This window comes from Fonsecaea nubica (assembly GCF_001646965.1).
Source record: "Fonsecaea nubica strain CBS 269.64 chromosome Unknown Scaff24, whole genome shotgun sequence".
In the NCBI taxonomy this organism is placed as follows: domain Eukaryota; kingdom Fungi; phylum Ascomycota; class Eurotiomycetes; order Chaetothyriales; family Herpotrichiellaceae; genus Fonsecaea; species Fonsecaea nubica.
Window position 1 is genome coordinate 347,698 of NW_019173697.1, and position 12,603 is coordinate 360,300.

The 12,603-nt window shown below is 51.3% G+C and overlaps 5 protein-coding genes across 5 annotated transcripts; 4 read left to right on the forward strand and 1 right to left on the reverse strand.

Annotated features, from left to right (window-relative positions):
• Positions 1-1,541: 1,541 nt before the first annotated feature.
• AYO20_04626 (hypothetical protein) lies at positions 1,542-2,048 on the forward strand (the record flags this gene model as incomplete). The annotated part of the gene is made up of 1 exon (XM_022642922.1): positions 1,542-2,048. The coding sequence occupies one exon, from the start codon at positions 1,542-1,544 to the stop codon at positions 2,046-2,048; it is 507 nt and encodes a 168-aa protein (XP_022501224.1).
• A 430-nt stretch (positions 2,049-2,478) lies between these two features.
• Positions 2,479-3,944, reverse strand: AYO20_04627 (methylenetetrahydrofolate dehydrogenase (NADP+); the record flags this gene model as incomplete). The annotated part of the gene is made up of 3 exons (XM_022642923.1): positions 2,479-2,628; positions 2,688-2,963; positions 3,093-3,944. The coding sequence occupies 3 exons, from the start codon at positions 3,942-3,944 to the stop codon at positions 2,479-2,481; spliced, it is 1,278 nt and encodes a 425-aa protein (XP_022501225.1).
• An 886-nt stretch (positions 3,945-4,830) lies between these two features.
• Positions 4,831-6,216, forward strand: AYO20_04628 (hypothetical protein; the record flags this gene model as incomplete). Its single annotated transcript, XM_022642924.1, has 4 exons — positions 4,831-4,922; positions 4,972-5,021; positions 5,075-5,150; positions 5,205-6,216. 4 exons carry the CDS (start codon positions 4,831-4,833, stop codon positions 6,214-6,216), a joined length of 1,230 nt encoding a protein of 409 aa, XP_022501226.1.
• Positions 6,217-6,649: 433 nt separating this feature from the next.
• On the forward strand, positions 6,650-9,652 carry AYO20_04629 (hypothetical protein; the record flags this gene model as incomplete). Its single annotated transcript, XM_022642925.1, has 2 exons — positions 6,650-6,669; positions 6,724-9,652. 2 exons carry the CDS (start codon positions 6,650-6,652, stop codon positions 9,650-9,652), a joined length of 2,949 nt encoding a protein of 982 aa, XP_022501227.1.
• Positions 9,653-10,662: 1,010 nt separating this feature from the next.
• On the forward strand, positions 10,663-11,559 carry AYO20_04630 (hypothetical protein; the record flags this gene model as incomplete). Its single annotated transcript, XM_022642926.1, has 1 exon — positions 10,663-11,559. One exon carries the CDS (start codon positions 10,663-10,665, stop codon positions 11,557-11,559), a length of 897 nt encoding a protein of 298 aa, XP_022501228.1.
• Positions 11,560-12,603: the final 1,044 nt, after the last annotated feature.

The window sequence follows — 12,603 nt, forward strand, 5'->3', positions numbered from 1 at the left end:
AGTGTTGAAGTTCAAGGTCGAACGTTTGATCGTGATACTCAAGAGTAGGCTTGTGCAAATCAGGAACCTCTCTGGAATCTGCAAATGCTTTGGTGGGTCTCTGCCAGGGGGAAGAAGCGAAAGGTGATCTCAGCGAGCCCTTCCTTACATATTTGTACTTGTAGTCCATCCTTTTCCCCTGCCTGTCCTACAGATACGTAGACACGTGTGACGCATTTGATCCCAGCTCCACGGCCCCAGGTTTGAGGTTCAGCGAGAAGCTTCTGTAAGATTTAGCCAAGTCGGATACGAGGATCATAAGTTGAGGATCGAATGCTTCGACCTGCACGTGTCGTCGACATCTCACTTCAGTGGATTGGAGGCAACCATCATCGTTCAGGAGACAGTTAGCCAAGACTTAGCTATTTGCTTCAAGGCAAATGAGCGGACAGAGATTGGAGGTGAGTAGACAGATTGTCGGCACGTGCGGCGAAAAACCTTACTTCCACAAGCACAAGTAGACACCCTCTACTTGTAGGATCACTTTAGATCATATGGTATCATATGGTATCATACGATAGAGAGAACTTTGGAGAGGACACGGACCGGTTCAACAAAGAAGAAGTTGGAATAAACCATCAGGGTACAAGTAGCTTCCAAGAGACAAGGGCAGCTAGTCGTTTGCCGAGGATGTATTTGGTATAGCCAGTTTGTAATGACTGTCATTAGACGGCGTCATTGAGGTCCCTCCAGTTCCTGACTCCCCAGTATCTGCCCCCTCTATGATGCGTCCAGAGACGGGGCTGGCCAACAATCATGAAGCGAACACGGGACTTCCATGGAATGTTCTATCTGAATCTCCCTCAGTCCTGCGCCAGCTTAAGCTGTTCCCCTGAAGAGCGGCTGAGGCATCGAAACGGACTTGGTAATCACGGTACATTTGCTGCGTAATGACAGCCACTCAGCAATTGGAACATCACTCCACTCCTGCATATCACCACCTCGCCATCTCATGATGATGTGAGCTACTTTCCCCTTGCAGTCATGAGATGAGCACCCAATGACAACTTTCCAAGTCCCGTAGCTCTTCATGTCAAAGACAGATCATGGAGTTTAGCCCCTCACTAGAAGTCATTTCATCGGCTGCCACCGGAGCCAAACCGACCTCCCCAAGGACCCAGACCTTTTCCAGGACCTCGCCTATAGCAATAGCTCCGAAAACCAAGTCCATGGCACTGCGAGAGAGCTCAATGGTCACAAGATCTCAGAGTTCTCAGTCGGCACACGAAGGACCGAGCAATGGGGAGCTCGAGCTCTGCCGCCAGGATCTTGCCCCGCCTCGAGCTCTAGAATCAGGTAGGGGTAAATAAATATGCGTGTCCCTCTCCGACTCAGCGAGATTTCTTTCGCGTCTTTCTCCTCAGAACTCCATTGATAAATACCAGAGCAGCTGCAGTGCAGAGGCACATCACTACAAGGACAACCGCAACCAGAAGCGACCTCACAACCTCAATTTCACTCGAAACCTCTTGTCAATCTCAAGAAAAGACATCCCAAAAGCAATGGCCTACGCGTACTACTATGACTACCCACCTCCATTGGTGGACAACCCTCACGAGCGACACCACCAGCACCAGTCACTCCTCCAATACATCGCGCGCCGCCACCCAAGACCAGAAGACCACCCCAACCAACCAGACTTGGACTTCCGCGATGCCATCAAGGAATACCTCATCGAGATCGAAGTGCCCGGCGTCAAGAAGCCCGAAGACATCACCGTGACCTGGACGGGCAACCGATCCCTACTGCTATCGGGCAAGGTCGAGAGGCCAGACTATGGCAATGCCGAAAACGCAAAGGTGGAAGAAGAACAAACAGAGCCTCACCCGGGCGGAGTCCACCTGTTGATTGGAGAGAGAAGAGTCGGCCCTTTTCGCCGATACGTCAATTTCCCGACCGACGTAGAGAATGTCAACGTCACGCTGGAGGCTGGTTTGTTGAAGATTCGTGCGCCCAAGAAAGGGTTCCAGGATGTTGCCGACGCAAAGGTGGATGTCAAGCACGAGTGAGTTACAAATGTGGTCTTTTTTTTTTTGTCTCTCTTGTATCTAGTCTGCTCGCATGCCCTTTTTGATTTCCTCAGGTATACAGCAAAACACTAATGTTCATCTCCCCCATTGAGGGATCATAAAAAGCACACCTTCCCCGTCCTGAACACATTCGCTGGCCTCTAAGTCCTGTGATTCCAAAAAATGCGAAATCGATACTGGGGGCCCTTGCTGGATTCAAAATGGCTTTCGACTGATGGAACGCGGAACAGAGGGAAGTGGAGACAAGCGGGCAAGCGAAGGGCTGTCGGGCATTGGGAAAGATTCACGAAGCGTAAAAGAGTGGCAAATGCACCGCGGAAGGTATATCTAAGATCTCCGCCGCCATGTCGGATGTTTCGGGAACAGAAAGTCACAAACCATCAAATAATAACCTGTGATTCTCATGTCGCTAACCAAACTCTGGAGTCAAGTTCACTATTCGGTCTTCTTGTCGCACCGAGATCCCGTAGCATGATGTGGGGGTGTTGGAAGACATCCAGCCTCCGTTGTCTCCTGCGACTCGGAATTGCTTGTTCTCGGAGACTCTCGTCGTAGTGCTCTAGTGCCTGTAGTAGTCCTGTCTGCACCTCTTGCAAACCCGCATATCGCAAGCATCACATTCCCATAGAAATTGATCAGCGTGCCAGCCACAGTCCGAGCAACGGTCATCATCACTGGAGTACACCCCGACCCTGGTCCAGTTGTCGTGACGGCACTCATCCTCTGCCCGGCCCACGATTTCTGCGATAATTTGTTGCACATCGGCAAACCGATCCTGGAGTTCGGCGATGGCTTCAGCCCGCTGGAGGAGCCGATCTTCACGCCATTGCTGGCATTGACAAGTTTTCCAGCGAGCCATTGCAATTGTAGCAGAATTCCGTTCCACAGTGACACCTGTGAAGAGCATCAGTATACATCCTTGGTCGTGGTATGGTCGACCACCTACCTCATATGATTGCAGCCGTGCGAGATGATGATCACACGGTGACAGTTGGGGCATGTCGATGCTTCATTCGCCGTTACCCAGTCGTTGAAGGCCCTATCCTGGGATTCGTTGCAGGTGGGGAAGGTGTGAAACTCGGCTTTGCACATCACACAGGTGTGTTTCTCGCACGAGGGGCAAGTGGCCATTCTGTCTGCGAACGTGTCTGGGTCAATGAATGTCGAGCAACTAGGGTCGTGGCAGTACGTCCGATCGGTTGTGGTATATTCCTTGATCTTCAACTCCAGCTTGGCGACTGTTTCCTCTCCGAGAAGTCGCACAATGGTGGGATTTTGATGGGAGATAATGGGAAGTCTCCGGCAGCATCGGACAGGATATTGGCTCTCGTTCTTCAAAACCAACTCGAAACGTTCCAACAGACACGGACGGCACCAGAGATGCTCGCACTCTTCATGACTGATGAGTTGAGAATACGGGATATTTCCCATGCAAGCGTAGCACTCTGCCGATGAATGAACTTCGTCAGCCTCAAGATCATGTACGTATGCTTCTAGACTAGTACTTCCATCGGGTTGAATTCGGGGGTCCTCGTAGTATCCATCTTTGCCCACGACTCTGGTGGCTGAGTTGTTGTCTCTCTGTTCGGATTGTTGATCTTGATTACCGTTCGTGGCATGCGTTTCTTGTCCGAGTATTCTGTCAACTTCCGGGAAGTCTGAGAGCATAGCTCGGTAGATGCTCTGCTGTAGTCTCACGTTTGCTTGTTGGGTATCGAATATCGCAAGTTCTTCAAGTTGGAAGTGAAGGGTAGCGACGCGGTCGCGGATTCGAGCCTTCTCTTCATTGCTGGGAATTGTCGTCAGGGACGTTTCTAGATCCTGTAGCTCAAGTTGGACTGCCAAAGTGGCATTGGCCGCATCGATATCTGCCATGCTTGTGGCTGCTGACGCATATTAGCAGATCGTGAGACTGTTGACGGATCTGTTACTTACTGTCTTCGACCGAGAGGCGCAGGGGTTCTCGAAGGGGGACCTAGAAGTCTTTTGCAACCGACATCATCCAGTCGGGCGAAGCTCTAGCCAATAATTCAGGTAGATAGACAAGAGCTGGTAGGGAGGTTTTTATTTGCACCTTGATTGGGTTCTTATTAAGAGAGAATGAAGGTCATGTTTAGTGACAGTCGTTGGGGGGAGATGTCAGAGAGTCGCCCACAGGTGAAGATGTACTATGGGATCTACAATTCTGCCAGACCTTGTGTGTCGCCACTTGATGAGGGTCATAGTGGCCTTCGTACCCTCTTGTAAATACTCACTTGCTAGATAGACCGTGAAGCATGAACATCGGCTTCACACTCGATCTCTCAGGCAAACGTCACTGCCGTGCTCGGGTGAGATTACGACTTGTGTAGAAAGCAGTCTCTTTAGAGGGGTTCGATGCGACGGTGAAAGCCAGGCGGGCAGCTTGCACCAGTCTACGAGTACCTCGTACTATGGCTGAGACAAGTCGTCACCGAAGAGTAAGTGGTGACATCCGGAGTACGTTGCAAGCGTGGACCCAGCCTCGTAGCCTCGCTAATTAACATGTCCACAGCGGTGAACACATCCGAGGTGGCACCATATGCCAGTTACACGCATCCTTCTCCACACTAGAATTTTGGGGATTCAAAGATTCCAATCAACAAAACTATTTGTCTTCCTGTGTTTGTGCCTTTCCATGTACAAACGTCCTGAATACTATTCGTTGACTTGAGCGAAAACTCATATACATTTTGCTGAACCTCGTTTCTTTGCTTTGCAAAAGTCTACATCCCATCACACTATGGCTACCAACGGCGTCCCGCATCCCAAGCCTTCCCTCCCCTCAGTCTACATTGTCGCTGTTGCACGAACACCTGTTGGGTCCTTTCTCGGGTATTGACCACGCGCATTTCGCATGTTCAGTATCACTGACATGTTCCAGCTCGTTATCCTCACTGACAGCTCCGCAACTCGGTTCCCATGCCATCAAAGGTACTTTCCCCCAACCGCCCTTCAACCGCCTGTAGTATATTGACTGAATACAGCTGCCCTCGAAAGAGTTCCGGAGATAAAACCACAGGACGTGGAAGAAGTGTTCTTTGGAAATGTCTTGTCAGCAAAGTGAGTTCTACATGCTTGCAATCCCCACTGCGTTCCGTTCTAAACGCTCCGCAGTGTCGGCCAGAACCCTGCCCGCCAATGCGCTCTAGGTGCTGGCCTAGGCGAGTCGACTGTCTGTACAACCGTCAATAAAGTCTGCGCGTCGGGTGTCAAGGCCATCGTTCTCGGGGCGCAAACAATTATGACCGGCAATGCGGACATCGTTGTGGCCGGCGGCGCAGAGTCCATGTCGAATTGCCCTCACTATCTTCCCAACATGCGGACGGGCGCCAAATTTGGGAACCAGACGTTGGTCGATGGTGTCTTAAGAGACGGACTGTCAGATGCATATGGGAAACAAGAGCATATGGGGATGCAAGGCGAAGAATGTGCTAAGGATCATGGCTTCAACCGAGAACAGCAAGACGACTACGCAATCCAGTCATATCAGCGAGCACAAGCTGCACAGAAGGATGGCCTCTTCGATTTCGAGATAGCTCCTGTTCAGCTGCCTGGTGCTCGAGGAAAACCCGGCGTCACAGTCGACAAAGATGACGAGCCAAAGAATCTGAATGCCGAGAAGCTCCGCTCAATTAAGCCTGCATTCATCCCCAATGGCGGCACCGTGACTGCTCCCAATGCCTCGCCTCTCAATGATGGTGCCGCAGCGGTAGTCCTTGTCTCAGAAGCCAAGCTCCAGGGATTGAAGATCAAACCTCTAGCGAAGATCTTGGGCTGGGGTGATGCGGCCAAACAGCCAAGCAAGTTCACAACCGCCCCTGCACTCGCCATCCCGAAGGCTCTGAAACACGCCGGGGTCAACCAGGAAGATGTGGACGCCTTTGAGATCAACGAGGCATTCAGCGTGGTCGCTCTCGCCAACATGAAGCTGCTTGGGCTGTCTGCGGACAAGGTCAACATTCACGGTGGAGCCGTCGCCATCGGTCATCCTCTAGGAGCTTCCGGGGCGAGAATTATTGCAACACTCCTAGGTGTCTTGAAGGCGAAGAAAGGCAAGATTGGATGTGTTGGCATCTGCAACGGTGGCGGTGGAGCGAGCGCTCTGGTGCTCGAATCTTTGATGTAATTGAACGGCGCCGTCATTGCGATGCGACATAGATCAGCGGAGTACGAATTGTCAAAAAGGCTTCAGGAGAGTTGGTGTATGGTCTGCTTCTAAAAAGCGTGGTCTTGACTGTTATTCTCGCCGGTTCGGGGCGGATGGTCAGATACTATTCAATCACCAGTACTTGAATAAAAATCAATCAGGTGATTTTGCTGTACTCTTGACAAGCAGTCGATGTTGATTAAGTGAGTCGGTTTGCGATCTCAGCCTTCCCCGCCGCGCAATTGCGGATAAGGGGTGAGAATTACATGCAAGAATGGGCGAGGCTGGGCGAGGCTGCGGCCTGCGTTCGAAATGGCGACTCCACTTTAAATTTTGAACTCCGCAGTTCAGGCAGGGAATTTGCTTCATTTTGCGCCGCGAACTCTCTACCTCTAGCAAATCATCAATTGATATGGACGACCTCTATGACGAGTAAGTCGTATACGAGAGCCCATGGAATAGACATTTTGTTGACAATTGACGCAGGTTTGGCAACTTCATCGGCGAAGCCGCCTCCGACGAAGAGGCTTCCCAAGATGGCGCCGCCGGCCAACACTATGTCTACGACGAGGAGTCAGAACCCGAGGAACAAGCTCCTGCGGAGGAGGCTATGGAAGTTGATGACGAAGGACCCTCCAATGCCGTGATCTTACACGAGGACAAACAGTACTACCCCACGGCACAGCAGGTATACGGGGAAGAAGTCGAGACTTTAGTGCAGGAAGAGGATGCACAGCCGCTCACGCAACCGATAATTGCGCCGGTCACGCAGAAGAAGTTCCAGGTGCAGGAAGCAGACCTCCCTCCAGTCCACTACTCGAGAGACTTCATGACCGATCTCCTAAATTTCCCCGAAGGCATCAGAAATATTGCGGTGGCAGGACATCTACACCATGGCAAGACGGCATTCGTGGATATGTTGGTCATGCAGACACATGACTTGGAAGAGAGACTGGATAAGAGGGTAGGCAAGAGGAGGGACGAACAGTTGAGATATACCGACACACATTTCCTGGAGAGAGAACGAGGGATTTCAATAAAGGCTGCGCCGATCAGTATGGTCATGCAAGGCACGAAAGGGAAATCGCACATCCTCAACATTATCGACACACCTGGACATGTGAACTTTGTGGACGAGGTAGCCTCGAGCTTGCGACTGGTTGACGGTGTGGTGCTCGTCGTTGATGTGGTGGAAGGCGTTCAGGTCAACACCGAGCAAGTCATCAAGCACGCTGTTTTGGAGGACATACCGATGGTCTTGGTCATAAATAAAATGGACCGCCTGATCCTCGAGCTGAAAATACCACCGACAGATGCATACTTCAAACTAAAACACGTTGTTGAGGAGGTCAACACAGTCATTGAGAACACCATTCCGGGCCGTGGTGAAAAGCGGCGGCTGTCACCTGAAAAGGGCAATGTGGCTTTTGCATGCACATCCATGGACTGGGTGTTCACGTTACCGTCCTTTGCAAAGATGTACGCCGAAACCTACCCTAAGGTCGACGCTGCCGAGTTTGCTAGACGGCTCTGGGGGGATATTTTCTTCAACCCTCGAAGCCGAAAGTTTACGCGGAAAGGAATGGAAGAGGGAGCAAAGAGAGCATTTGTGAATTTCGTGCTGGAGCCCATTTACAAGCTATACTCCCACACCATCAGTGAAAGCCCTGAGGATCTGGCGCCGACTCTACAGACGCTGGGTATCACACTCAAACCGTCGCAGCTCAAGTCAGACGCCAAAGTGTTGCTTAAACTGGTGTGCGCTCAGTTTTTTGGACCTGCGAGTGGTTTCGTCGACATGGTTGTGCAGCACGTACCTTCACCTGTGGATGGCGCAAGAAGAATGCTCGATAATTACTACACAGGTTCTCTAGAATCAAAGGTCGGTGATTCGATGACAAAATGCGACTCGGACGGGCCCTTGGTTATTGAGGTCACAAAACTCTTCAGCTCAACAGATGCCAAAACGTTCAATGCTTTCGGTCGCATTATGTCTGGCACAGCATCACCGGATCAGGTGGTTCGAGTGCTTGGAGAGGCATACAGTCTCGAAGACGAGGAAGATTCGACTACGGCGACTATTATGGGCGTGCAGATCGCCTGTTCACGGTACAACATACCCGTCTCGGGTGTGCCTGCGGGAAATCTCGTGCTATTATCTGGAATCGACAACTCTATCGTCAAGACAGCCACGGTTGTTTCCGAGAAATTCCCAGACAGCGAGGATGCTTACATTTTCAAGCCGATACGCCACTTCACAGAATCCGTCTTTAAAGTCGCAGTCGAACCTGTTAATCCATCCGAACTTCCCAAGATGCTCGAAGGCTTGCGTAAGATCAACAAGTCATATCCGTTGATTACCACGAAAGTCGAGGAGTCTGGGGAGCACGTTGTCCTAGGAACAGGAGAACTATACATGGATTGTGTGTTACATGACCTGCGAACGCTATATGCGGAGATGGACATCAAAGTCTCGGATCCTGTCACTCGCTTCTGCGAAACCGTGACCGAGACGAGCGCTATCATGTGCTACGCGTTGACGCCTAACAAGAAGAACAAACTAACCATGATCGCTGAACCGCTAGATGATGGGATCGCCGAGGACATCGAGGCTGGTAATGTCAAAATTCGAGATCCAATCCGGAAAGTTGCCAAGTTCTTTGAAGAGAAATACGAATGGGATAAACTGGCGGCTCGGTCAATATGGGCGTTTGGCCCAGATGAGATGGGGCCCAACATTCTATGTGACGATACATTACCTTCGACCACGGACAAGAAGCTGCTCAAGTCTGTGCAAGAAAGCATCAAGCAAGGCTTTTCGTGGGGCACGCGAGAAGGGCCACTCTGCGAAGAACCGATCCGCAACACCAAATTCCGTGTTACAGGAGCTGAGCTCGCGACGGAGCCTATCTTCCGCGGTGGAGGCCAAATCATTCCAACCGCTCGACGTGCAGTTTACAGTTCCTTTCTAATGGCCAGCCCTCGACTCATGGAGCCAATCTACAGTGTGCATATGACCGGTCCAGCCGACTCGATTTCTGGTCTTTATACGGTGTTGATGAAGAGGCGTGGACATGTCGTTTCTGATGGACCTGTGGCAGGGACGCCCCTATATGCAGCCAAAGCTCTTCTCCCGGTGATTGACAGTTTTGGATTTGAGACGGACCTGCGGATCCACAGTCAAGGAGCAGCCAGTGTGTCACTGGTCTTTGACCGGTGGGATGTTGTTCCTGGAGACCCATTGGACAAAAGCATACGCATAAGACCGCTGGAGATGGCTGCCCCTCAGCAAGCGGCGAGAGACTTTGTGCTCAAGACGAGACGAAGGAAAGGATTGAGCGAAGACGTGGATGTCAAGAGATTCCTGGAACCAGAGCTGCTTGCCGGGTTAAGAGAAAGTGGTGTTCTGGATTGATCAGAGATGGTGCCAGATGGGTTGGTAAATCTACGACAGTAAGGACGATACCAGGCAAGGAATGAACTGGCGCAAGGGAAGTTATTAGAACAACTCGAGACATGATACCCACCGAAGCTGGCGGTCTATGATATGTACTGTACAAGGAAAAGACTGGTTCCTCCTCCAGAAGTGCCTTAGTGGTGCCAGTTGATATTGGTTTGTGGATATGTAGTCCAACCAACCGACTCTTTCGTCTCGAGTCTTTGATAGGAGAAAATTGCTGCCTGATCCTTGCCATTCCGCCGCAGAGCAGCTCCTACCGATCACCACGGAGAATAAGAGAGAATAATGATACCTCGACCCTCCGCTAAGTTGGCACGGTGGATAAATTCTCTAGGCAACCGTCGCTGTACCTTCCTCGTGCCTTTACCAATTCCTCTGTTCCATAGCTTTCCATCTTTCTTGTATCGCATGTATACAAGGGCTAGGGTGCCATATTTGTGCGATTGTGCGATCCTGATTGTCCTTTATCTCCACCGTGTCCTCGACCCAATCCTAAATGTGAGCATACTCAAGGGTGCATGGACCACATCTTTTCCCCGGAACATGCCATATTCCACCAAGGGCACTAGATTGCTTCGAAATACACTGGCAGGCGTCTGCATATTCCATACCGATCTATGTCTCGTCGGCCTCACAGGAAAACCAGAAACGGATGTCTTGGTTGCAAAAGGCGGCATATAAAGGTATGTCTTTCGACTCAGGGATTTATCAAAGTCACTTGTGCCAGGATTGACCATTTTTCAAAGTGCGATCAGAACCAGCCAATATGCGCCAATTGCGCCTCGGCAGAGATCAGGTGTTCATTTCTCGATAATAACACGCCTTGGATCATACCCGCCTTCTCCGACACACCACCAGCGGGATCTGGGGTGTCGTCTACCAGGGTGTCGACGCCAACGCCAACACCATGGCCCGAGCACATCGTGAGCCACCAGGAAAAGTTGGATCCATACAGCGTACACATGATGCATCTCGAGCTCTTCGATAACCTCTCCAGCGAGGAATGTTGCTCCATCGAGGAACCAGGGCGACCAGATCTCATGACCACCAGCATCTACACAAGACATGCTCTGACGACCCCGTATCTAATGCATCAGATGCTGGCCACGTCGGCCTTGCACCTCAGCACGACAAGGACGGACACTCGCAGCACCTACCGCGAGTATGCCACGGGTCTACAAAACCGCGCTCTGTGTCTTTTCAACGAAGCTAATCCGGTGCTGGAAGTGACGCGCGCCAATTGTCTTCGCATGTTCCTGTTCTCGTCTGGGGTCGGACTCCACCTGCTGTGTGAAACATTACACTACCAGAGAGACAGCCTCGAAAGTTTTGTTGATAGGTTCACCCATTGTCTGAATGTCTACCGGGGTATGCTCGCCGTCATCGACGAAAGTCGGGATCTGCTACTCGAGTCGGAGCTGGGACCGCGCCTGAAACTGACCCAAGCCCTCATGGAGACCACGGACGCGAATGGGTCAGAATGTGACATACTTGGGAACATGATCAATACGGCAGACATGGCATCGTGCTCTCGCAAGGCTTATCAAGAATCCATCTCCCATCTCCAGCGGGTCTTCAATGCGCAGCGTGCTGCCGCGGGGACCAAGATCGCAGTGCCCACGGTGCTTGCCTGGCCGGCGCTCGTCCCGTCCGAATACGTCGACCTGTTGCGCCACAGACATCCGGAAGCACTCATCATCCTTGCGCATTATGCCGTTTTGCTGCACCGGTGCCGCGACCTGTGGCTGTTTGGCGATAGTGGCCGATTCCTCATCGAGTCTATATGTCGGGACCTGGGCTCGCAGTGGCAGGAATGGCTGAAATTTCCAAACGCCGTGCTTGGAGAGAACTCAGGTACATGACAGACGGACGGACTGGCTTGCTGGCGTTGGAATCCCCCTCTTCTGGGAGGTGGCTGGCGCATACTTTTGGACTTTCGAAAGATCGGGCATAAAGCGCGAGACATCCCAGAGAGATAGAGAATGAAAGCCTTGTTCAGAACACGAGGTCCCACAAAAAGAATCCTTGTTGCCTATTTTTTTTTTCTAGGTTGTTATCGTCCTTCGATCCCTTGAACCGGTTAAGTACTATGAGCAGGGGGACGCCACAGCCGGATCTCCAGTTTATGTACTTTGTACCGAGTACATTGGTGGTGGGAAACCGAGTACGAGTATTCGCCAACCCACAAGGCGAGAAACAAAGAAATCGACTCACCCACCCAAGACGAGGCACACAATACCCAATACCCAATACGCAATTGGTACGAGGTACTTTGATGCCCAGATGCCCTAATTGGGTTGCCCACACTGCCCGCACTGCCCACTCGTCCGTCTCACAGACCAGACTCCAGAGGCCCCCATTCTCGTTAGTGTACGCGTACACTAAACCCGAAACGTACAATGCGGGTGGGAACCCCGAAACAGATAGAGTAGTAACAAGCCTAAAGCCCATGTATCGTGTGTCTACTTGTAGGTAGGTATGGAGCTCCCAAGTGGAAGTGGACGCGTTCCTTACACGTACACTAGACTCTGTGCGGGCACATTGTATCAGGTATCCAGATTGGGGGAGGCATGGGCGTTGGTGATGGGACAAAAGACGCATATTATTGCAGGACCCGAAGCATTGGGGTGGATCCGTATCATTGACATCTGCGCCTCAGTCTAGGGGCCCAGTATCATCCACGTCCTAAAAGTTTATAGGAGACATATGTGCATATATACTGTTTCCTATTTCCTTCCTCAACGGGAGGAACTTGTGAACATTGCCCAACGACTACAACGGCGCTTTTTCTTCTGAACAAGCAGGAATCTGACCTGTCTCTTATCAAACACTGAAGCTGCCCACGCGATACCCTCTGTAAAACTCCGAGGCACCCGCACCACTTAAAAAAAAAACAAACACCAGCA